This window comes from Phaseolus vulgaris, chromosome 8, assembly GCF_000499845.2.
Source record: "Phaseolus vulgaris cultivar G19833 chromosome 8, P. vulgaris v2.0, whole genome shotgun sequence".
NCBI lineage: Eukaryota > Viridiplantae > Streptophyta > Magnoliopsida > Fabales > Fabaceae > Phaseolus > Phaseolus vulgaris.
Window position 1 is genome coordinate 14,578,773 of NC_023752.2, and position 26,937 is coordinate 14,605,709.

At 28.7% G+C, this 26,937-nt stretch overlaps 2 protein-coding genes across 2 annotated transcripts; both read left to right on the forward strand.

Annotated features, from left to right (window-relative positions):
* The first annotated feature begins 2,882 nt into the window (after positions 1 to 2,882).
* LOC137823650 (uncharacterized) lies at positions 2,883 to 9,577 on the forward strand. Its single transcript, XM_068628869.1, has 2 exons — positions 2,883 to 3,322; positions 9,123 to 9,577. Exons 1-2 carry the CDS (start codon positions 3,051 to 3,053, stop codon positions 9,259 to 9,261), a joined length of 411 nt encoding a protein of 136 aa, XP_068484970.1. The 5' UTR covers positions 2,883 to 3,050; the 3' UTR covers positions 9,262 to 9,577.
* Positions 9,578 to 18,963: 9,386 nt separating this feature from the next.
* LOC137824629 (amino acid transporter AVT1D) lies at positions 18,964 to 22,831 on the forward strand. Its single transcript, XM_068630293.1, has 11 exons — positions 18,964 to 19,142; positions 19,508 to 19,797; positions 20,057 to 20,271; positions 20,519 to 20,542; positions 20,647 to 20,827; positions 20,901 to 21,123; positions 21,253 to 21,388; positions 21,531 to 21,696; positions 22,447 to 22,490; positions 22,580 to 22,642; positions 22,736 to 22,831. Exons 1-11 carry the CDS (start codon positions 18,964 to 18,966, stop codon positions 22,829 to 22,831), a joined length of 1,617 nt encoding a protein of 538 aa, XP_068486394.1.
* Positions 22,832 to 26,937: the final 4,106 nt, after the last annotated feature.

The following is a 26,937-nucleotide window of genomic DNA, read 5'->3' on the forward strand; positions in this document are numbered from 1 at the left end:
TTATTTCTGATTTAATTTTTTATGCTGCGGCTACTTTGTAAATAACCATCATTAATGTTATGAATGATTTGATGTCGTCATTTGGAGACTCACTTTCTCCATTTTTATGAGTTTAAAGTTTGCAGAAAAAGTTTTGACGAGTCAATCAAGTTCACAATACCACTATAGGGTTGCTCCATCGAATTTGGTTGGGAAGATTTTATAGTGAAGAGTCAATAGAAAAGAAAGGTTGACTTATGTTGTCTAGGCCTTTATGTGATCTATTCTATTACTTTCTAATAGAGGGAAGGTTGAGAATCATAACCTTATTAGTAAAATGTTGGTTGTCATTGGAGATGGTAGTCTGTAAAGAATATCGAAGAATATCAAGCTTACATTGTAACATCTCTAATTAGATTATCTAAATTGTCTCTAATTAGATTATCTAAATTGGTGTTAGGGATGTCATATCAACGAACATGAACATGAGATCGAAACATTGGTGTTGATAGTGGGGATGGAAAAGTGGTTCTAAAGATGAATTCTTATTCTCATAGTTATTGATCGAGAGACTTTCTGATACACTCAATAGTTTCACATGATTTAGAAGTTGAGATCAATGGTAATTTAAATACACTTTTATGTCTTGATTCTTTAAGGTGTCTTTTAAGGACAAAATGACGGAGTCTAAGGTGTCTTTTAAGGACAAAATGACGGAGTTTCGAGCTATCAAAGTGGATAATACTTTCATATGTGATGATTAACTACATTGATACTATTTCAACAGACTTGAGGTTGAGAACAAAATTATATAAATGTTATATTATATATATATATATATATATATATATATATATATATATATAATTTACATCATATAAAAGATTATTACAAAATGATATCTTTCTTTATATGGATTTTTAAAATACATGCATATTTCATAACAAAATACGATGGCGGGGTTGATGTTTTATATAAAATTTTATTTATATTAATTTCTTTATTCATCATTTGATTAATTGAAATATTGTTGATATTTACTTTATTTTGTCAGGTATTAATTTTTTTTCATTAAAATATTAAAATTTAATTTAATTTTATTGTTTTTGTATTTTTTTTATTGTTCAAAAAGTGATATCAATTATTATAACATCTAAAACAAAAAAAATAATTAAAGAATTAGAAGATTTTAAAAGTGACGAGCTAACTTATCATCCCATCTTATGATAGAACGTGTTACTATTTTCTGTCCGTACAACCTTGATGAGCCAGTTCGCCCCATCCCACTTTTAACGTGTCGACAACCGATCGAGCTAAAGCGGGTCAGAACTTTTTTTCATAATAATTTGATTAGTTTTAAAAAGTATTAAAAAAAAAAGATGTGATAGTTGAGTAACACATGGGGGAAAAGTGCACAACTCTTGTGTACTCTTATCCTCTTCATTTTCATGTGGTTAACATCTTCCTCACACTAAAGACCTAGTTTCTACACCCTTACACCCTGTCCCATCCACAGCCAAGAGTTATCTGAACTTCTAAATTTTAAAATCTCATATATTTACATTAAATATGGATATTTCCTTTTGCTTTACTTTTATTAAATAATCACTTAAACTAAATGTGACAAGTTAAATATAATCCAGTTCAGTTTGATTTTTAAATTTTAAAAAGTTTAAGCCAGATTTATATAGATTTTTGTAGTTTTATTATTATAAAATTATTAAATATATTTAACAAAAATGTTATGAATTCCTTTTCAGAACAATAATTAAACGTTTTATCATGAAAAAATTGTCAAATAAAAAGATATATTTTGAAATTCTTTTAATATGTTAGTATATTTATAATTTTAACTTTCCTTTATATTTATTAATAAATTACATAAATTTAGAATTAAAAATATGATAGGTTGTAAATAGAATATATCTTTATTAACATTATATTTGATATAATGTTAGTTTTGATATTGAGAGGACTGTCATAAAGGTCAAAGAAGAAATATATATATATATATATATATATAAATTATTTTGATTTTTAAATGTGATATTATATTTAAATATGATAAATAGTGTGGGACATTCTTTTTATTTTTAAACGAAATTTGAATTAAATAATTCAATAAAAATTGTAAGAAAAAATAAATCAATTTTAGTTGATTTTTATATTTTTTTTTATCAATTTAAGTTAATATTTTAGATGGGTTAAAAATGATAAATTCTACCGCCATCTTGTACCTTTTTTCTCTGCACTTCATATTTGTTTAAAATTTTAAATAACTTTAAATAAAGTTCTCACATTTTTAAATAATCTCATATTTACATCTCTTACACTTGCAACCTATGAAGCTCGGACACTCTTCTTAAATGGTGCGTCCGTGTTGGACACATGTATCAAATACCGACACTTGTAGGACACACGTATCAGTGAAATGTCTAATTTAAAAAATATTTATTGGATTTCTGACAATTCTAATATGGGTCTAAGATAATTTAAAATAAGAAAAATACATTAAATTTTTATAATTTATAATTATATAATATATAAATCCGTATTCTCGTGTTCTACATTTTAAAATTATGTATATTTTTGTGTTAGTGTTTATGTTACACATACACTGACTGTTAATTTCTCTCCACATGAGAGTGTATTTAACGTTATCCAATACAAATATAATTTAACTTTTACAACTTGTTAATTTCTTTTTCTGAGTTTTGAGATTTAAAAAAAATAAAATAAAAGATAAACTAACAAAACAAAATAATCACTAATAAAAAAATCTACAAAACTTATTTCAACCATGTTTATTGCCGAAATCACAAATAATCATTACCAATTAAAGATAAAATAAAAAACACTGTAATTGTTGAAATTAAAAGAAAATAAGAAGCTAAGGCGAATTTGGCTTGAAAAAGACTATCTAAAAGTTTGAAGTTATCCACGTTATCCCAACTTCTGACGTGGCCTTATCCAAACATTTTGAAGAACCATGAAAGCACGCCATATGTGCCTCCATAAAATCCACAAAACACAGACACTCTCCTTTCTCCGATCGTCTTTCTGCCACCAACATGGCTTCCATCACTCCACTTCACACTATGCTTCCCAACGCTGCGCCCAAACTCCCCGCATCTGTCGCTGTTTCCAACACCAAGGTGTCGTTTGGGCCCTCACCTGGGCTACCCTGCACCGCCATTCAGAGGAACAAGAGTAGATCTTCCAGGGTTGTTGTTTCGGCTGTTGGAGACGTTTCTGCTGATAGCACCGTTTACCTTGTTGCTGGCGCGGTTGCAGTGGCACTCGTTGGAACCGGATTCCCCATCTTGTTCTCTCGCAAAGACACGTAAATTCATTCTCTGCATTTTTAACCTTTCATTTTTAAAATCATTATTACAATTTTTCTGCAGGTTTACATGGATTGTTTTCCTTATAAGCATGCTACTTTACTTGTTTAAACATTTGTTGATCTTTATAATACTTATTTTAAACATTCAACCATTATTTTAAATGTTACAATGTCGTGATTTCTCATACAAATTTATATAATTAATATATGTTTATGTTCATAGATAGAATCATACGGTAAAACAGTCTATTATAGCGGCGTTTGTCTCAAACTGTTTTACACTAGTGTTAATTTTGTCTATAATGGAAATCAGGAGATTTTGAGAGTGGGAGAGGAACGAGGAGATGATGAAAGTGTTTTTTTCAATGTTAACACTAATCAAACAAATCTTTTGATTTGTGGTGATTTATCGTCATATTTTACTTAAATATCATTGTATATATATTTTATTATAATATATAAAATTAAATATTACATAAATTTATTTAGTAATTTTAAAGATATTTAATTATAGTATTAATAACAACAAATAATTATAAATAATAAAAGTAATGAAATAAAATTATAATGTCATATAAAATAACAAATATATATAATACTAAATATTATTTTTATAATTTTTAATATATTTAATAAATTTATTTTAATTTAACACAAAAATATTTTCTATTATATATTTTTTAAATTTTTATTAAAAAATACAAGAAATTATGGATATTATATATTAAAAAATTTAATTAATTCAAATCTAAAAATAAATATATCTTAATTCATTATTCAAATATTTTTAATAACAAAAATAAATTTGTAAACTTACCTTTTACATATTTAAAATAATTTCTAAATTTTCTTTAAACTATCATATCATTCACAAATTTTAATAAATTATCTTTATAAATCTATTCAATCATCTTTTAATTCAAACAATCTCATATATTTTCACACATTCTCTCTAATACTCACAAATTTACTCTCTTTCCTGCTCACAAATCTCGTCCTTAATCCAGACAGAGCACGAGAGATATAGTATAATCCCATTGTAGATGGATTCATTCTCTTTCTTCTTCCCTAGTTCTATTACTAGTTTTTTCTTTGCAGCACTGTAGGGAAACCTTCTTTTCCTCGTAAGAAAACTCCATATAAGAGAGATTTTTCCGATTTATTTTTTATGGCTGTTTACACGTAACAATTGGTGCTTTCCTCCATCGTGGTTGAGAACACATGCTTGAAGGAACTCTCTGCCAATATGAAGCGCATGCTTGAAGTATTGGAGAGTCGAGAAAGAAATATTGTATGAGGTTTGAACACGTTGATGAAGCGTAACCTTGCTACTTGTTCTACAAGTTAGGGACAACCCTTCCGGTTCCAAAACATAAGCTGGATTTCTTTTGCTTTGATGGCACCGATGTTCAATGATGGATTTTTAAGGCAGAACAATTCTTTAATTATTATAGAGCACCAAATGAACAACGTTTGACCATTGATGTGATTCCCTTGTATAATAAGGAGGTAGTTCCTTGGTTCTGGATAATGTTCTGTAATAATTTGTTTCCATCTTGGCTTGGATTTACTAGAGCCTTAGAGTTGGAATTTGGTCCCTTCATATGAATGTCCATGATCTTATTTGTTTAAGCTTACCTAAACGTCCAGCGTTCATGAATATTATGGCCAAATTATTGTGCTTTATAATGGAGTCCATGGTATCACATTTGAGGCACTGTTGAATTGCTTCATAGGAGGTTTAAAACCACATATCTATAGGGATGTTATAGCTCAAGCTCCTACAACTTTAATTCGTTCAGTATCTCTATCTAAATTGTATGAGGAAAAATACATGTCCAAAGCCAAATCATCTAATTCCTGTTACTCTTAGAAATATCAGCCACCCCCACACTACCCAAACCCTCAAAACCACCAGCCTTCCTCCTTTACTACCTAACCCTAGTCTTGTCCTGAACCAACACTATCAAGAGAATTTCCCCTACTGAAATGCAACTCAAAAGAGATAAGGGATTATGCTATACACTTGAAAAGAAATTTTCCTCAAGCCATAGATCTTCTAATAGGCAGTATCTGGTGTTGCAATTAGACGAGGAAGACCAACATCAACCTAATCCAGAACCCCCAGATATTGTTGCAACTATTGATACTTGTATTGATAAAGAACATCATTTGTCTTATAATGCTCTTAAAGGGTCGTCTAGTGTGGGAAATATGAAATTTCAAGGCTCTATCAAATGAATGTCGGAGCAAATTTGTTGGATAGTGGCAGCTATGACAAATTTTTGCAACCTATACTAGCTCATTGCGTTAAGCTTCCTATTGAATCTATTCCTAATTGAAGAAGGGTTGGTTAGAGATTTGAATGTTAAAGTCCAAGATCACTCTCTCACTCTACCTGTCTACTTGTAGCCAATTTCAGGCGTTGATTTGGTTCTTGGTGCTACTTGGTTGTCTACATTAGCAAAAACTAACTCCAAAGTTTTATTTGGGAAACCAATTTGTCACCTTGCACAGTGAACAACACATGCCGCCAACTCTTGCTCAATTTCACCATTTGAGAAGAATGCATTACATTAGTGCCATTGCTGAATTTTTCACCTTGCAGATTCAAATTCTGGATCGTACTGCAAATCACTAGTTGGATTTGCCAACTATGGAACCAGAAATAGCTATGTTGCTGCAGACACCCCGAGATGTCTTTGTTATTCCTACAAAACTACTCCTACAAGTACTTATGATCATTCCATTCCCCTGCTGCCTGGTTCTGTACATGTGAAGGTAAAACCTTATAAATACCCTCTCATTCAGAAACAACAAATCGAATCGATAGTGCATGATATGTTGAATAGAGGAAGTATTGTGCCTAGCACAAGTCACTTTTCTTCTCCTATTATCCTAGTAAAAAAGAAAAATGACACTTGGACTATCACGGTTAAAGATAGTTTTCCTATTCCAATGGTATATGAACTTATTAATGAACTATTTGGTGCAAAATATTTGTCTAAGTTGGGTTTAAGGTAAGGTTATTATCAAATCTTTGTTAATCATGAGGATAGACACAAGATAACCTTTTACACTCTCACCAAGGTCATTATGAATGGCTTGTTATGCCATTTGGGCTTACTAATGCCCCTGCCACATTTCAAAGTGTTATGAATCAAGTTTTTCAAGGTTTCTGACGGAAGTTCATCTTTGTTCTTCTATGACATCCTAATATATAGTTCGTCACGGACCTCTCATTGCACCATTTGGAAATAGTGTTGCAGCTTTTACATATGAATAAGTTGTTTGTTAAATTATCCAAATGCTCATTTGGCCTTCAACAAATTGAATATTTGGGCCATATAGTTTCTGGTGATTGGGTAGCAATGGACCAAGAAAAAATTCAAGCTATGTGGCCTATTCCTCAGAACGTCAAGAAATTAAAGGGAATCCTTGGTCTAAAAGGACATCAGAAAAGATTCATAAAGAAATATCTTTCTTTGATTGTCCCTTTTCAAATTATTACAAAAGGATAATTTTTATTGGGATTATCATGTTGCTTCTGCTTTTCAAAAATTGAAGGAGGCTATTATGTGGGCACCGATTTTGGCTCTACCAAATTTCTCTAAATCGTCTGTGCTAGAGACTGATGCATCAAACACTAGAGTTGGGACAATTTTAAGTCAAAATCATCACCCAATTAGCTTTTCTAAAAAAAGTTACTCCCAGATTGCAACTGCTATGAGCTTATGCTAGATAATTCTATGCCGTCATTGAGTCTATTACAAAATTCAAATAGGATAGGTTTTAAATGACTCTGATACCATATTATAAAGTAAACTTTAAGCCTAACTCAACCCCATAAATCATCACCCATTCAAAGCGAGATTGGTCATCCCTCTAATCATGTATCAGTTCAACAAACTCTACAAGAATTCCATAGTTTTATGCTAGTTATGCCAGGACCTTGGCTAGAATAACTTGACAATTCTATTGGCAAGGCATGCACAAGGACATTAGAAGGTTTGTGCAAGATTGTTTAATCTGCCAACAACTAAATCATCTACCACATTACTTGTTGGACTGGTACAACCATTGCCTATTCCTGAACAAATATGAAAGGATTTGGCAATGGATTTCATCAACGGGGCTTCCTCCATCAATGGTTATACAGTGGTTCTAGTTGTCATTGACAGGGTTTCTAGAGATGCTAATGTCTTTCCTATGAAGTCTGATTATTCAGCAAACAAGTAGCTGTAGTTTTCATGAAAATGTGGTGAAATTACATGGTTTTCCATAAACTATTGAATCTGACAGATTTAAATTTTACTAGTCATATTTGACTACATTTGTTTAGGTTCTGCCAATCACCCCCAAGCAGACGACCAATATGAGGCTCGAATAGATATCTTGAAATGTACCTAAGATGTTTCATTTATAATTCTCAAGATTGGGCGAAGTTGCTTCCATTCTTTTCACACTACTATTGGCATGACACCTTTTAAGGTAGTCTACGGTCGTGATCCCCCTTCCCTCACCAAATATATAATTCGTCCTAAGACTCTAGCTCCCTACAAGAACTATTGACAGAGAGATGCTTCTCAGCAAATTGAATTCACAATGATTGATCAGGTCTTAGTCAAGCTACAAGCATACAAACAACATTCCATGGTTCTGCAAAAGAATCAGAAACTGAGCATGTGGTGGCCCTTTCCCTATTGTGGAAAAAATTGGACAAGTTGCTTATCAACTACTTTTACCTCCAACCAACAAGATCTATCTTGTGCTCCATATTTAACAACTGAAATCTTGTTAGGGCAATCACTTTCAACCCTATGTGCCTTTACCAATTACTAAGACTGAATCTAATTCTATAATTCAGCCTACTACTATTATTGAATCAAGAGTTATCATAAAAAGGAAGCAACACATTCGACAACATCTTATTCAATGAGAAGGAATTGATGCATCTTATGCTACATGAGAAGATCATGACACCTTTATCCGAACTTCAACCTTAAGGACAAGGTTGTTCTTAACGGGGAAGGAATTGTCATGAATGGAAATGACCATGGGGTAAATGAGGAAAAACGAAATGTTGCACATGGGGATAATGAAGTAGTGGATTAAGTGGCAAAATATCCATGTGTTATGGGGAGGAAGGTAAGTGAGAAAATAAAAAATAACAACCTAACATTTTTGTTAAACTTGAGTATATGATTTATCCTATAAGTGTTTACAAATAAGGCACATAATGATTTTTACTATGCTAATTATTCGTTTAGTGTGGAATTTGTAAATATGTTATGTGCAAACAACCAGAAAAGATAACTTATAAATTCTTTTCATTATGTATTATGAAGTTATATGGGATTTCTTATAAGAAAAAGAAGGTTAGAGTAAAGATAAAGATACATAAGAAAAAGTTAATAACAAAACTATGGACCAACCAAATTGAGCAGAAGAAAGAGAATACATTTATTCACACCTCCCCCTAAGGTAAAGGACTACATGTAATTTTTCTCCCTAAAAATCATATGTTTAACATGACACAATCTAATAATTTCACATATTTATCACTGATTGTGCAATGATTAAAGTGGACTTATGAATCCTTATCATGTAACTATTTTCAATTGACTTATTTTTCCTCGGGAATTTGATGGAGAGCTTTTGTTTTCATAGTTTTCTCATGGATTGATTCTTATTTAGGAGGTTTTAAACTTAAAATGAATGCATATATATGTTTTATTCAGACATTCTTAAAAAATATTTTTGTATTACTAATGATATATGAATATGCATTTGGCAGATGTCCTGAATGTGATGGAGCAGGGTTTGTCCGAAAGGCGAATGTGACGTTGAGAGCAAATGCAGCACGAAAGGATCAAACTCAAATCGTTTGTGCTCGTTGCAATGGATTGGGTAAACTTAATCAAATAGACAAATAGACTTAACAAAATCACTTCTTTTCTCCTTTCTTTGTTTTCTTAATATGTAACTGTTTAAGCATAATTATCCCCTCCTTCATCCTTTTTCTTCGTGTGGGACGAACAACTTTATAATATGTCATGATAGGAGAGAAAATCACAAATTTCACTTTGTTCAAAACCTACCATTTTGTATTGCATTTATTATTTGTGTTTTTCTCTCCCATTTCATGATACTCCAATATTCCTATGTTTTCTTTAAGTGTATATGTTATATGTAATTGAACCATATTTGTGAATGCAGATGTGTTCAATAAATATCATATGTTGATGTTCATCCTTTGTTCCAAATTCTATTGTAATCACTGAATCTAATTAAATGGGAAAAATTAATAGAAGCCTATAGGACTTATATTTGGATGAATTTTAATGAATGATTATAATTTATTGTTTATAATATTTTTTTTTCTTGCTTGATAACAGATGAAAACCAAATCATAATATTCAAGTATTTTCACTACAAAGAAAAAAGAAATTAAACATACTGAAAAATTATGATTAAAAGTTAACATTTTTATCCTCAATTAATTATTTTAAATACAAAATCAAGTGTTAAAAGTAATTTAATTACTTTTATAGTCAGTTTACTAGAAAACCAATTTTGAACAACACTTTTTCTTCCCTCTACTTTCTCAACTATATCAAAACCGTGACTCAATTTTTATGATAACCTTGATCACTTTATTGGGTATCTTAAAATAGGATAGAAAAACTAATGGTAGTGGATTAAGAACTGATTTTATGATAATTGTTCTTCCTATAAATTATAGATGCTTGTCTTTTCATCTTGAAAGTTTTGTTTCAATTTTTTTATCAAACAATTCTAATTGTGTGATTTTCTTTGATTTGTCCGTATTGAGATTTCTAAATACATAAAAACTTTGCTTGTTATCAAGCTAGTTAAAATTGAGACTATGATTATAATTATGAAGGGTTCACAAAATCGTAAAAATTTAACACAGGAATGTAGATTTTATTTTCTATATAAAGTATCAAATTATTGAGAAATCCCTCCTTAATTATTGAGATGATAAACAATGTATCTTGATAATTGATCCATTGATTATATTCAATGATGACCATTCCAAGATATCTTGATAACAAACATTAATTATTTATTATCTTTTTATGAAGAATTTTTTTTTCTCATTCTCTATATAAAGGGAACTTGTGAGAAAGAGATGCAAACAAATGAGAAGAGCAACATATACAGTAAATGAGATAATAGATATCCACCATAATGTGAGATTAGAAATCTTAGTGAAATGCTAGAGAGACTTTGTATTCTATCCTGGTTAGGTGAGATTAAGTGTTATCCTCACAGGGTGAGAGAAATTTTTTTTTTTGTAATCCTACTTTCATAGTAAATACATTTTCTGGACCAGATATCGTGAATTTTTATTTCTCAAGTTGAGAAAGTTTTCCCACTTTAAAAATTCTTGGTGTCATTATTCTATTTTGTTCTATTTTCTTGTCTACTTATTGCTTCCGCAAGTGCTCATTTTGTATCTACACCAAAGAGAGAGAATTAGTTCTGATTTTTCCAACAATGGTATAAGAGCTTGCTTCTGATACAAGATATAAGGAGCCATTTATGATGGAGACATGTTCAAGTTGACAGCAGACAACTATTCCTATTGGAAGATGGAGGGTCACTTATAGTGTAAGGATATGCATGAGCTCATTTCTTACAAAGACAAGCCATAAGGTAAGAGTGATAAAGATTGAACTTTTGAATTGAAAAGTTGTTGTAATGATTCGAAAGAATATTGATAGAAGTTTGTTTGAGTATGTGTCCACACACCAAAATGCTTATGAGTTATGACCAAAACTTCAATTTATGATTCAAAAGAAAACTCAAAGAAATAAAGCATCTCTTGTTAGAAGACTAGTGAAACTTGACTACACGAATGGTCAAAATATGATAGATCACTTGAATTCATTCAAAGGTCTTGTCAATAATTGATAAAGATAGACATGAAGATTGATGATGGGTTACAGTCATTTTTGCTACTTAATTCGTTACCTGAAAGTTGGGACACACTAGTAGTCACGCTCAACAACTCAGTCCCAGATGGGAAGATCTCAATGGTCACTGTTTTAGACAATTAGTTGAATGGAAAATCCAGAAGGAAAGAAAGAGGTATAAATTTTCAATATGAAGCAAATGTTATTGAGAAGCGAGGAAGAGGTGAAACCTATGAGAGAAATGAATCCCATGGAAGAAACAAAGCAAAACCAAAGGTCGTTCTCAATCTAGAAGAACAATAAAATGCTATTATTGTAGCAAAGAATGTCATAAAAGATCTAAATGCAAATTTTTGTAGAGAGACCATAAAGTTGGAACTGTCCATCCAGACTTAGTTGATCCAAAGAATAAGCATTATACTCCAACTACAATCGTCCTTATAGAAGATAATATTTTTCTCATTGGAGAAGACAATTACTTAAATGTTACATATGGTGATTGCTCTTGGATCGTTGATTCTAGTGCCTCCTTCCATGTAAGTCCACTTGAATATTTCTTTTCAAATTATAAGAAATGTGATTATGGTACTATGAAAATGGAAAACCATGTTTCAAGAAAGATTGTAGGTATTGGTAATATTGTGTTACTTACAAACACAAAAAACAAGCTTGTATTGAAGGAAGTGAGGCATGTTCCAGAAATGCGTCTCAACCTTATCTCAACGGGGAAGTTGGATGATGTTGGTTTTATAAGCCACTTTGGTACTGGAAAGTGGAAACTAACAAAAGGAAACATAGTTATTGCTAGAGGTTCAAAGGAAGGATCTCTTTACATTATGCAAAGAAGAATTTGTTCGGGAGAAGCAAATGTTGCTACATATTCCAAAGATCTTTGGCACAAACGATTGGGGCATATGAGTGAGAAAACACTTCAGATGTCCGCCAAAAATCACTTGCCAAGTATAAATGGTTAAATCTTGAAATCCGGTACTGATTATTTTATGATAAACAATGTAGAGTCAGTTTTCAAAGATCAGACAATCCCTCAAGGAAGCAATAAGTACTTAAACTTGTAGGAGAATTAGATTATTGATACCCCTTAATTAAGTTGGGAAGTAACCCCTCTTTAATTCATGGGAGACCATGAGCAATGAATCTTGATAATTAATTGTATTCAATGATGGTCATTCCAAAGTCTTGGAATTATATCTCTCTCGAAGGCTATGAAGCTCAACCTAGAAAGTTGAAGATAGTATTTTCAAAGTATGTTGAAAATGTAACAAGCATTAATTATCCATTATCTATTTATGAAGAAACCTTCATCTCATTCTCTATATAAAGGGAACTTGCGAGGAAGAGATGCAAGCAAGTGAGAAGAGCAACATAAATAGTAAATGAGAGAATAAATATCCATCATACTGTGAGATTAAAAATCCTAGTGAGATGCTAGAGAGACTTTGTATTCCATCCTGGTTAGGTGTGATTAAGTGTTATCCTCACGCAGCGAGAGATAAAAATATTGTAATCATACTTTCATAGTGAAGACATTTTCTGGACTAGGTATCATGGGTTTTTATTTCTCAAGTTCAGAAAGTTTTCCCACTTTAAAATTCTCGTGTCATTATTCTATTTTGCTCTATTTTCTTTTGTCTGCTTATTGCTTTCGCAACTGCCTATTTTGTATCTCCACCAAGAAGGGAGAATTATTTATGATTTTTCCAACACAAATTAATTGCATTAATTAAAGCAAGGTCTATGTCACTATAGTAATGACTTCAGGAACAATCTTCTAAGTTTTCATAGAGAGTCCAAATGAAGGTGTTTTCTCGCATACTTGCTAACCACCCAAAATAGCAGAGAAAGTCAACTATATGGATGTCATACCATCTATCTCAAGCAAAGACAACCTATATTTATTGGTTTTATAAGTATTATTAATCAACAACACAATGTTAAATGCATTCATCAATTTCACTGAATAATGTGTCTAAAAAACATCACTAACAACTTGTGAAGACTTATTACACCTACTCCTCCAGTGAATATATTTGTCACGCTCTAGCAACATCATTAACTATTGCATTTCAGTTCTACATCCTTTAAGTGATCTCTTGTATGCATATATAACGTACGTTGTGCACTTACTTTATTGTTTTGACATTCTCCTCATTGATTTCTTTCAAAATAAGTAATATATTTGTGAACTTAACTAGACTTTTAGTCATGTTAACATTCATGAAATATTCATTCGATTTTAATCTATCAACATAAGGGTCAACAACTAATGTTCGAGCCTATGACTCCCACATATTACCTTTAATATTCAACCTTCTCAATTGGCAACATGTTTACCTCACAATTTAAAAGGACAATCACACATTCGTGTACTAGTTATAGTAACCTCCAAATAATGTTTGTATTTTCTATACTTATCATCATTTTCACAACCTAACAACACCAATATTTTTTCTCTCTTGTTGTCCATTTGCTTTATCAAATCTAGTTATGACAATTAAAAAACCAAGTCAAAATGTCACCCGTACCCATCGAAGTAAGTAATCTTGAGTACAAAAAACCTACATAATTACATGACTTGTCAAAGTTTTAAAATAAATAAATAATTCTTTTGCCTCATTTGTTGTAAAATCCGTAACACAGTCTCCTTCAACCAATTCATCTTCACTTCATTAAATTGAACTTTTCCATACCATACCTCTTATCTACTTCATCGGAAACTCTATTCCATAATTAGGATACCATCTCCATAATCCTACAATTACATAAATAAGTAAATATAGATAACACCTTTATTATAATTTTATCGATTATTACAATAAAGATTTTTGAAATGATAAACGTTTAAAACTCAATTATGCCAAAAACCTTCAAACATATTTTTAATTATAAGTAAAATTAATTATATTATAGATTGTACAATTCAAAATACAAAGTTATATCCCACTTGTGCAATCTAGAAGATATTACTAAATTAAAAAATAATTCAAAATATTACCTTTTGGATATTATAATCTAGAATACAAAGTTACATTTCAAATTATTCAATTTAAAATTCAAATTTATATTTGGATTGCACAATCCAAAACTCAAGAATTGAAAAAATTATGAAAATTAACCAAAAACAGAAACAAAACATAATCATCTACCAACACTAGTAAACACCACAAACTCCATTAAACTCCAACCAATAAACACTAATAACTAAATACATTTTCAAAAGAATAATGTTAAAATTTTCAGAACTATTGGGAGCAGGAAGAAGTTACCCTCACTTGTAATCTTGGCCGGCTCTTGAGAGTGAAACCCACCCATACTCCACTATATTGGCTGTTGGAATAGCGAAAGCCTTTGTCACCTTTCTTTCCTTATTCATACCCCAATTTTCTTTTCCTAATAACAAGGAAAGAAGAAATCGCCTACTAGTCATAATATAAGAGAAAGGGTAGGTAAAAGAGAAAAGATAAATAAGAAAACTAAATAAAGACATTTCTTTAATCATTTGTTTAAAAACAAAAACAAAATAGAGAGACTTTGTTTTCTTTTCTTTTTTTAGACTATTTTTTTTTTTTTACTTTTAAACATAATTAATGTAAAAGAGATTGATTTTTTAAAAAAGAAAAAGTATCATACTACAAAATGAATTTATATTTTTTAAATAAAATATATTTCTATATTTGTTTAATCTCTTTTAGTATACTTTTAGTATTTTTTGTTTTTAATTTTTTTGTATTATTTTATTTAATTATATTTTTATTTTTGTTTCATATTTTTCAATACTTTTTTACATACCCAATATGTCATGGTCATTTTTTTTAAATCGATCTATTTACATTATTTATTGAAAAAATTACACCAATTTGATAACAAAATTCTTCATTTAATTTAATTTAGATATATATATTTTTTAATTTAATTTAATTTTATTTTTAGATTTAGTTTTTTATTATTTTTTCTGTAACTTATTTTTTATTTTAATTATTTGATATACTAACACAACTTCATCATGCACACTCATGTAGGTCACGCAACTTCATCTTTGCTTAAGTAAAATCATTATAAACTCACATGAGTTTAGAGTGAAATACTGACACTTTGACACGAATTTCTCATTTAAGTAAATAAAAAAAAAATATCTTGATATGTTAACAATAATATACAGTAAAATATATACACTTCACATACCAATAAATTAATATTTTAATCATATTTTATTTATTTTTTAATTTTAAATATTATTATATTATTATAATAGTTTGTTAAGATGTATGTATTTTACTTTTTGAGTGTTAAAAAAATCTTTTACATAAAAAAAATACTGATTACTCATTTTAATAATAAAATATAGCATTAGCAATCTGGTTAATCAATCCAATTCAACATTTTATTCTTTTTAAACATAACTTCGAGTTCAATTACTATTTATTCTACAATTGTCAATCAATTAATTACTATATATTCTACATCCCCTAATTATAATCATTACTACCAAAAAAAACTCATTAAATAAAAATTAATTTTAAAATAAAAATTAATTAATTATTATATTGATTAAACTAGATACTATTTAAAAATTAAAATAATTATTAATATTTAAATTAATTTTTGTTAATGATAAATAATTTCTAAATTATATTTAATTTTAGTTATCAATTTAGAAACTATTTATCAATAATAAAAATTAATTTAAATACGATAATTATTATAATTTTTAAAATAATATCTAATTTAATCAATATAACAATTAATTATTTTTTATATATATAACTGATTTTTGGTTTTTATTTCTAGTACTATTTATTCATCCTGTTACTATTTATTAAATTTTCTATAATTTAATAATTTCTCATAAAATCTTAATTTACAAAAACATCAATCGTTCCACCCGAACTTAATTTTATTAATATGTTCAAAGGATAATAAAATCTACAGGATTCATAGGCACTCTCGCAAGGAAAGAGATGCAGAACTTTTAATGCTTTTTTTCCAAACTTAGTGCAAGAAATCTTTTATTTCATCATTATGATTCATATTTTGCCCTATCCTCTTCAATACGTACATTCCTATTTTGACATATTCTCTCATATTTTGCTGTGGTATTTCCATGCATGACTTCGAATAAATAAAAAGATTTATGATTTTATAAAGATAATAAATAAATGTATAAGCTGAAAGATTTATAAATTTATAAAGATACAAAATATAGAATACCTGAAAGATAATAAGAACGTTTCCATGATTTAGTACAGCTAATAATTATTTTATAAAGATTTTATCCATATCTAATGAAATAATTTACCATTAAATATGAAGATTTTGTTATATTTAACATGAATAATATTTATTAATAAATATTTCAAAAAATCAATTATTAATACAATATAAAGATTAAAATAAAGTATTAGATTATCATACAAATAAATATAAATGTATATATTCAATTATTATTATTATTATTTAATATTTAAATATGTATTATTTATATTAAAATGCAAATATTATGTTTTAAAAAACTTGTTTTAAGATAAACAACGTTTTTATTTCTAATACACTTCACCTTCCCAATATTGTATTTCAAAACTAGTAACAAACAATATATTAATTTTCAGGAATTCCTACCATATATTATAAATTATCAATACAACTTCCAAGGAAATGCATCATCATATTAAATAGGTTAGATTTCTTTTATTAAACTTTTTTTTTCTGAGGTGTATGTACCGTCAAATACAAAAATTAATAGACATTGAAGATTTGAGAGATATCGAATACGTAGATATTTTCCTTTAAGATAAATTTGTGTATTTTGATGAATCATAAATCAAAGTTAACCTATTTTGATTTAACAATACAAGTTACCGACCAAATTATTTATGGAAATAGATGGAATATAAGAAAACAAATCATACTAGTATATATTTGAATAAAATCCATAATAAAACAGATTATAAAACATTCAGTTATATCACATTAATATCCACTAAAACTAAAACTACTTTAATTTACTTATTGATAGTTTAGAATATTTTTATTTGAACACAAACAAGAAGGAACGAAAATCAAACTAGAAAAGACAAACAACCTTCTTATAATAACTTTATTATATTCTAATTTATCTTTTATTCTAAAATGAAAAATAAAATTATAAAAACAAAATTATAAATATACAAAAATGGATAATTTTAGTGAGTTTTAATATGTTGGTAAATATATCAACTAAATATTTATTTGCAACAGTTAAACCTTCTAAAAAATTTTATTTGTAAATTTTATTATAATCATCAATATACTATCTCCATACAAAATTTTAAAATACAAAAATGGATAGTTTTAAAAATATGTAAAAAGATAGTAAATAACCTTTATAATTACTATTAAATATCAATTTAAAAACTATTTTTATAAATTTTTATTTATAATAAAAATTATTTTACGTTAATAAAAAATTATTTTAGATATTAATAATTTTTTTAATTTATGAAATAGTATTTATTTTAATGAATATAGTAATTAATTATTTTAAATTTCTAAAAGTAATTGGTAGTTAATAGAACTTGATCTTTAGATTTTTTTTTTTGAAAGGAACTCCGAGAAATCTTTTTATTAACAAAAAAAGTTCTCAGTATGGAAAAACGTAATCTGTGTTTTTGTTTTTCCCTTATAGATTTCAAAATACAAACAACACTTTGCTAAACTGATATTTTTAAGCAATTAATTTTTTTTTAATATAGACTAATGCTGTGAAATTTCACAACATTTTAATAAGTTAAAATAACTTAAGTTTAACTTCTTTGATTACTTTAATTAATTAAATCGTATTTTTTATATTGTATCATAATAAAAAGAAGGAGAAATCTTTTCTCTAGAAAGATATTTTCATATATAATTAAATCATATTTGTTTATAAATTCAATATATGAAAATTCAAAAATCAAATATTAAATAACAGAGTAATTATATATGGTAATAAGTATAAGGAGAGATCTCCTTCCAGCAACCATATTTCTGTATATTAATGGAATTAATGTCAATTGTTTTAAAAGTAGAAATAAGGCGATATCTTATATTGACAAATATTTTCGTATATAGTAATTTTTTTTATCTTCATGAATTCAATATCATGAATGTTAATGACATATGAATAATAAAATAATTATAATGTGGTAGCGAATAACTCCAAAAGAAGAAAGAAATCTAACATTAACAAATATATTTTCATATATAATAAAATAAAATACATTAACGTTTAGAAGTTTTAATAAAGTTGTTTTCTGTTGGTTAGTTAATAAATCCAAATTTTTCTGAGTTTTACATTTTATCATTTTCTTCTCAATTGAATTTTTCTCTCCACAAAATCTTTTAAAGAAAAAAAGTAAGTTAAATTTTAATCCTTAACCGTCCCTTGTGTAATTTTCTATTCTTAACAACCTCTTTGACAGTTGATGAAACAAAAGAGAACATAAAAATTGGAAGCAAATAATTATCACAAGCTATCACCTCCGTGTAACTAAAACTGTCACGCTAACATAGTTCGAAGCAACCTCAACATTTGTGTTGATCATCCTTCTATTTCAATTCTAAGAAAATTATAATGATGAAGTTTTGATAATTTTTCTGTTGTACATTTGATACACGTCATAGGAAAATAATAGGTTGTGGCATAACATGCAAAGAGGTAAGATGAAGCTAGATGAGGATCTGCGTCCTGATCGTGAGGAAGATTTCCAAACAGATGATGAAGAAAATCAGGCACAAAGGGTGTTTGAACATCTGGATGATGATACTGATTCTGATAATTCACCTCCTTCGCCAAGTTTATCCAATGAAGTTTCCATGATCTCTTGGCCTCAAAGCTACAGGTAATTCTTCATGTTGTTAATTAGATGTGTTTTTTATTGTTATTTTGAGTGGGCAAGAATCTTTGTACCACTTTGTTGTACATTCAATTCTACCTGTGTTAGTTTTTGAGTTGTTTTTGCATTGGTCTCTTCATCAAGAAACAGGTTATTACCCCATTAATTAACATGTGTTGGTTAGTTATATGTGATCACTATAACATTAGAGGATTATGACCAATGAATTTGAATCTGAATATGCATTTCAATATACTTTTATTGTGATGCATGCTACACATATACTAATGTAGAAATCAATTATTTCCCAATATAATATATGAACTTTGAACAATATTAAAGTACTAAATTCCTTTGTTTATTATGAGCAGACAATCTATGGACATGTTAACTAGTGCAACACCTCCTGGACTTACTCTCTTAAAGAGATTTGGTTCAGTAGGGAGAAGTAATTCTCTCGCTACATCATTCAAGAGATCTCAAGAATGCCAAGAGGATTCTGCTCTAACTCTACCCCTTGTTTCTGAGACATGTGCATTCAAACAAGAGAATCATCCTGCTTCAGCACATACCCTACAACCACTTAGTAGTGCAAGATTTTCTGTGGAGGAATTGCCACCGCCACAAGAACAATGTTCATTTGCAAAATCAGTAATTAATGGTGACTATCATTCCACAATTCTAATATAATTACTATCTGTTGTTGCATTATCCATGTCCTCTACATCTGTCATCTTGTCATAATGTAAAATAACCAAGGTAATGTTTTCACTTTTGTGAAATGAAAACAAGATACAAGATATTTACATACAAAATTATTTAATTATTTCAAAACTAAATTCATTATGAAAGATTGTTGTTAAGCTTTATGCATAATTATCCTCATTGTGTTGACTTACAAAATCTATTTTTTTATGAAGGAACCAATATACTATGTGGAATAGGAATTCTTACCATTCCATATGCAATGAAAAAAGGAGGGTGTCTGAGCCTTGTAATACTTTTAATGTTTGCTATCATGTGTTGTTATACTGGGATGCTATTAATAAGATGTTTAGAAAGCAACGTTGGACTCAAAACCTACCCAGATATTGGCCAAGCTGCTTTTGGAATTGTTGGTCGCTTGGGGATTGCAGTGAGTATCAAATAATAACTTTTAATAGTGTCATCTAAAGTGGGTAACGGTCAAGTGAATAATTAGCCATTGATGAGAAAATCAATGAAAATGAATGATTTTCTCATCAATGATCATGATTAGTTACTTTACTCTCTAAAGTGAGTTTCTCACTTTAGTGAAGCCAAATCAACTTCAATACGCGCATATACAACATTATTGTGTGTATAGAAAGGAAAACTAACATATTTTATTTGGTTAAATGCAGATCTTTTTATACGTGGAACTTTTTGTAAGTGAAAGAGTTTGATATGCATTTGCAATTGTTTTTAAACACATTCTTTAGCTTTATTTATTCAAAATACATACTTACCTCTGAATAGATCTTATGTGCAGGCTTCTTGTGTTGAGTATATAATACTAGTTAGTGATAACCTTTCATCACTATATCCTAACACCCATTTGAGATTTGGTGGGATTGATTTGAACACAGAACAAATTTTTTCCATCACAGCAGCAATTCTTGTTCTACCAACAGTTTGGTTGCGAAATCTAAGTTTACTTTCTTATATTTCAGGTATTTGATCACCATTGTGTTACAATTTACAAATCTCTCTTTGATTGCTAACAAAAGTTTCATCTTTGCTCAGTTGGAGGAATATTTGCAACAATACTTGTTGCACTTTGCTTGTTTTGGGTTGGGACGATGGACCAAGTTGTAGGATATAAGCCAGGAGAAAATGTTTTAGACTTGGCAAACTTACCTGTCTCAATTGGTCTCTATAGTTTTTGTTTTGCTGGCCATGCAGTTTTTCCTAACATCTACTCTTCTATGAAGGAACCATCCAAATTTCCATCAGTGTTGTATACCTGGTAAGTATCAAATCTATTATTGAGCTTTGTAAGATGTAATGTTTGGTACTCAATTCATGTTTTCTAGAAATGTTTATGAAAATATTGTTTTGCTGGACAAAATTATTGACTATAACTTCCATTATGCAGCTTTGCCTTTTGCGGTTTCATGTATATGAGTGTGGGAATAATGGGGTATTTAACTTTTGGTGACTTAGTTTCATCTCAGTTTACCTTAAACATGCCTAAAGAATTATATGCATCTGAGATTGCAACTTGGACAACGGTAAGAGAAGAAACTAGTCTCATTTTTCTATGTTATTATACAAATTTGAACTTATATATGTTGAACATAAGAAATTTTTTTATTCTCTTATGTCTATGATTGTTTAAATGATATATATTTAATAAATTTATGTATTTTATAGGTTGTGACTCCATTGGCAAAATATGCCTTAACGTTATTGCCTATTGCATTGAGCATAGAGGAGCTAGCCACCTCTCCTAGGCTAAGATGTCATGCTACCTCCGTTCTTATTAGAACAAGTTTAGTGATTTTAAGCTTACTTGTGGCTCTCTATATTCCATATTTTGGTAAGTATTCACACATTTATCATCATTATTATTACTATCACCTTTGTCAATAGTTTTTGTCTTGTTTGATAAGTTTCTTTCTACAAATATTTGTAGAAAAAGAAAATAGAACTGAAAATGAATTATTCTTATTAATCTTATTACATTAGTTTTTAAAGAATATTAAATTTTTCTTCTCCTATATGATGGAAAAATAGGATTTTTTTAAAAAATCTAGTGAAATTTCATTTCTTAATTAATAAAATGATAAGGTTTTTAAAAATTATCGAAATGGATAAGTCGTGCCAACATGACACGACTATATTGTGAAATAGTTGTGTCAAGGTGACACAACTTTAGTGTATTTGAACTGGACACGACTTCGGTATAGTCAAATTTTAATTAAACTTGTGTAACACACGACTTATCTATTTTAGTATTTTAAAAAAAAATAAATTAGTAAAAATTCCAGAAAAATAATTTCAATCAAAATATTTTCTTTATGTAATTTTTTTAAGGCTTCTGAAGGGACACATTGTTTTTGCTTAAAAAGTATATTGAGGGGAAGAAAACGGAAAGGTGCATGCAAAACTGAAACCATTTAATATCAACTTTGATGAATCTATAAAACATATACAAGGATTTTCATAGTATAAAATATGAGAAAAACATATTTTAGTCATATATCTAAATATTCTTGAGAACAATGATAATTAACAAAGAACATCATACACTTTTGTGGTTTAATTATCTCTTTAAAAATTATTGCAGGTTCTTTGATGGCATTAATTGGTTCATTCATGTCCATACTCGTTGTAAGTTCTCTAGCTTCCTATTCACATTTTTAGTGCAATTTATTTAAACATATATTAAATATTTACAATATTGTGTTGTTTTGAGGCAGGCACTTATTTATCCATGTGCATGTTTTCTCAAGTTACACAGTGGCAGATTATCAAATTCGGAGGTACAAAACCATATCTTTATTCAAAACATTAATTATTATTTTAATATTACCACATGAAACTAATTAAATTACATGTTTTTTTTTTAATTTCAGATAGCAAATTGTTCTTTTATAATCGTTGTGGGCATGATATCCGCTTGTATTGGAACATTGTCAGCTGTTTCAAAAATAACTGGCGAAGGGGACTGAATAGAAGTACTTGTTCCCCATTTGTACCTTCTATTGTCAATTTTTGTTACAAATTAAGACTTTCTCATACATGTATTAGTCATTATGCTTAGTTGTGAATTTGTGTTTCATAGTTTAAACCAATCGCAGTTTGTAATCCATAAAAAATGGATTACGATTCGTGTTTTCAGCTCTTTAGTTTGAGTTTGTAAAAATATTTGTTTGTAATATTTGTATGTTTTGTACTCTTTTAAATGAAAATGAATACATGTATCTTAAGGTTTTGCCAACGACTAACACACATGTCCATTAAAATGTTTAGAGATTATTTTAGTTCTTATAAATATGACAATGTTTGTTTTTAATTTGTTAAAAAAATTATCCATAAAAATTTCATACGTGGTGATATTTTCATAAATGGAGGACATTTTTTTTATTGTAAATAATAAAGACTATACTCAAAATTGTATAACTTAATGCTATTATTAAAAGTTAATTATATTAATATTGTAACCCCTCAAACTAATTATATATATAACTAAATTAGTTGCATATATAATTAGAGATTTTGGTATAGAGAATTTTTCAACTCCATCCTGACTTGAACTACAAATAAATTGTTTAAGTAACAATTCATGTCGCTTAAGTAATAAGGATTACTCTTTACGATGATGACAATATTTTTTTCACACATTTATAGTTTTATTGTATGATGGAAACACTTTCAATATGTTTTATTTTGATTTTTTAAACAATTTTCTTAGTTGTAATATATTAAACTTAATGTATATAATTGCTTTAATCATGTATTCTCAGCTAATTTATCATTTGTTTACTCTTTTGACTATAACCTTTATGTAGATATTATTTTTGTATAGTTTTAGTTTAATTAGATTCTATATTTTTAAGACTTCAAAATGAGCATACAACTTGCTAGATTTTGAGTCTTCCATTATTTTTGGAAGTTGAGGTAAATTTTTTTATTTTTGTATAGAAACCTATATGATTTTAGCTACCAACTTTAGAATTTAATTAGTTGGTAGCTAAAACTTTGCTAGCTAAATATATACCAATTTAGAAGTTATTTATTAATAATAGAAATTACTCTAGATACCAATAATTTTTTTAGTCTCTACAATAATATCTAATCTAGTTAATATAGGGACTAATTATTTTTGGTCTTTAAAATTAGTCTCTATTTAATGATTTTCTTATAGTGAGCTATCCATGGATGAAGAACGAAGAATACAAAATAGAGAGAATTTAGTCTACGAATCTTAAATCTGTGTATGAATATATTAAAGATTAATTCAATAGATGTGTTCTTTGAGAAAATGCACATCACTTTAGCTAGCCTTTAACGTATATATTTAAAATACACTTTATAAAAATATGTGATAATTATATAAGTCTCTTTACAACATTAGATGATTTAATTTCAAAATAACATTGAAAATCAAGTGATAAGACACTCTCTTAACATACAAAGGCTTTCTAGAATTCAATCATCTCACCAATATTCTATCGCTTGAGCAACCTTTAGGTGTTGCTTGAGCGATAGTTATTATAAATGAAGGAGAATTGACGTGACACCTCCCTTGTTACAATTAGAAACCACAACTTGATTAAGGAGTATTATTGCTTGAGTGTTTACTTGGTCAAACAATGGTGCTCAATAACTAAGTTGGTGACTCTCACTTGTGCACCACTCTTGCAACGACTTGACCCTCAACATATGTAAAACCAACAATTCTACATACTTTCATTAAATAGTTTTCCAACCCAAATTTAAATATTTTATCTATTCTAACAAGTTTGAAGTGTACTTTTACAACACAAATATCAAGTATTACTCAATTTGATCATTCAAACCAAATATCAAGTTCAGAACATAAAAAAATACATTAACAACCAAATTAAATCAAACATCTCAAAGCGAAATCTCAACAATTCCCATACCAATATCATTTAACAAACTTTCTATATTCATAATAAAATTCATTTACAATTCAAAATAACTTTTCTTAGTTGGCACTAGCTTGTTTCCAAAACAACAAGAAAAATAAGAAGTGAAAAATACTAAAACTCCTAAGAACCTAAGGAAACCCTACCAAATAGATCAAAAACATTTATTAGAATATGAACCAATTAAGAGAATAATTATTTTTCTCAATTGACATAATCAGTGAAACCTTGATTTTAAGTCATAAATCATTTATACAAGATTAGACATAACTAACCCATTTTATTACATGTCACAAGGTTGATGTTGCATGTCATACTGAAAATATCTTCTTTAAGGGAATAGTTAGTTTGCATTGGTTTTATAGAATCATAGTATCTTATAGGGATTCAAAAGTTTTTTAGTCACTTTTGAAGAACCTTATAGGGAAAATTTAGAACTAAACTTCTCTTTTCTACTATACATAACCCTGAAACTAACCGTCAAAACAAAGTGTTTAATGGACCTTTATCTCGACTATTAAGATGTGTGATATTTGGGAACCTAATGGAGTGAGAAAATACATTATATAGAGTTTGCATACAATAAAGTGGTTAATACCACAACTTTCCATTTTCTTTTTGAGATTGTGTATTGGTTTAATCCTTTAACACCTCTTAATCTCATATTCTTCTAATCTTTTACCTTATGTTGTATAATAATGGATTTTAAAGTCTCAATTAATTAATGAATTGCACACTAAAGTTAAAGCTCAAATTGAGTAGAAGATTGATCAATATGCTAAACATGCAAATGAGGAAACAAAGGAAATCATCCTTGAACAAGGAAATTGAGTTTGACTTCACTTGAGAAAGAACCTCTTAAAAGAAGTCCAAACTTTAACCAAGGGGTGATAGACCTTTTCAAGTCCTAAAAAAAACAAACAGTAACGCATGATTTAGATCTACCTTATGATTATACAATTAGTTCTACATTTAATGTGAGTTATCTTACTCTCTTTAACGCGGGTTTTAAAAATTTGTGGGTGAATTCTCTTCAAGAAATGAAGAACAATGAGTACATGAATAAAGATAAAGAAAAATAACAAAAATAACACAACATTTCAAATATGATAATAAGGATCTTGTCAAGAGAATATGTTCTTGCTAACAAAAATAATTGTTTGGTTTCTTTCTTTTACATTTCTTGGACTCTATAAGATTTATATTTTTTTTTCATTCGTAAAATTTGTGCAATTAGTAATTTTTAGCTTAGGTTGTAGTTGGATCTATTAAGCTTAATAAGTGTTGGAACAATTTGAAGTCATTCAAGCCCACTTGGAGCCCATATAATTCTCAACCAAACGAAAGCAAAAGTTAAAGGAGAGACTAGACATGACAAGTGTGACACTAGGGTGAAAAGTGACTCAAACATGAAAACACATGGAGTTAATTCTTACCACTAGCATATATCTAAGATTTAAATGTCAAAATCATTTTCCCTCCCTTTTAAAACTCAAAATTTTCAGCCAAAGTGCCCTGGAAGGTTATATATACTCACCTATTCCATTGTATACATGCCTAAAATGTTTAGACCTTAGATGCAACAAAGTCATCATACCCCCTAAAAATACCTTAACCCCCATTTTTACCTTTTATATTTTTACCTACTTATGATTAGAGCAGTATTTACCAAAACAAACACTTCAAGGTCCAATATGGATTTGTTAGGTAAATAGAGATGGTGAATGGATGTGGGTAGTAGTAAGGAATGAAGATGTAGGAGAGACATTAGAAGGACTACTAGTGGCCAGGATCACATAAATTGGTTTGAAATCAACTTGGAGTGGTAAGTAGGGAATGATCAGAAAATCAACTTTTGGCACGATAATAGGCAGGAGCGGAAATTTTGGATGTAATGTACCTAAGAATCTAGTTCAACCACACTAATACAAATGCAAATATAGAGGATTTGAGAGAGTGGAATAATAACACATGGGTCAAGAAGGTAAATTGGAGAATGAATTGGTTTGAGTGGGAAGTCAACCAATTTAATAGTCCGGAAAGAAGGATCACGATCAAACAACTATATTGTGATAAAATAAATGAGTGGAAGTGGGGAAGTTCTTAATCAACCACATATTGAGTTAGCTCAACTTTTAGGATCCTACAATAAGAATGCTTGG

Coding starts and splice junctions, on each gene's coding strand:
- LOC137824629 (XM_068630293.1), top strand. CDS start 18,964: ATGAAGCTAGATGAGGATCTGCGTCCTGATCGTGAGGAAGATTTCCAA. Junction 20,543..20,646: donor TTTTATACGTGGAACTTTTT/GTAAGTGAAAGA, acceptor TCTTATGTGCAG/GCTTCTTGTGTTGAGTATAT. Junction 22,491..22,579: donor CATTCATGTCCATACTCGTT/GTAAGTTCTCTA, acceptor GTTTTGAGGCAG/GCACTTATTTATCCATGTGC.
- LOC137823650 (XM_068628869.1), top strand. CDS start 3,051: ATGGCTTCCATCACTCCACTTCACACTATGCTTCCCAACGCTGCGCCC. Junction 3,323..9,122: donor TTGTTCTCTCGCAAAGACAC/GTAAATTCATTC, acceptor TGCATTTGGCAG/ATGTCCTGAATGTGATGGAG.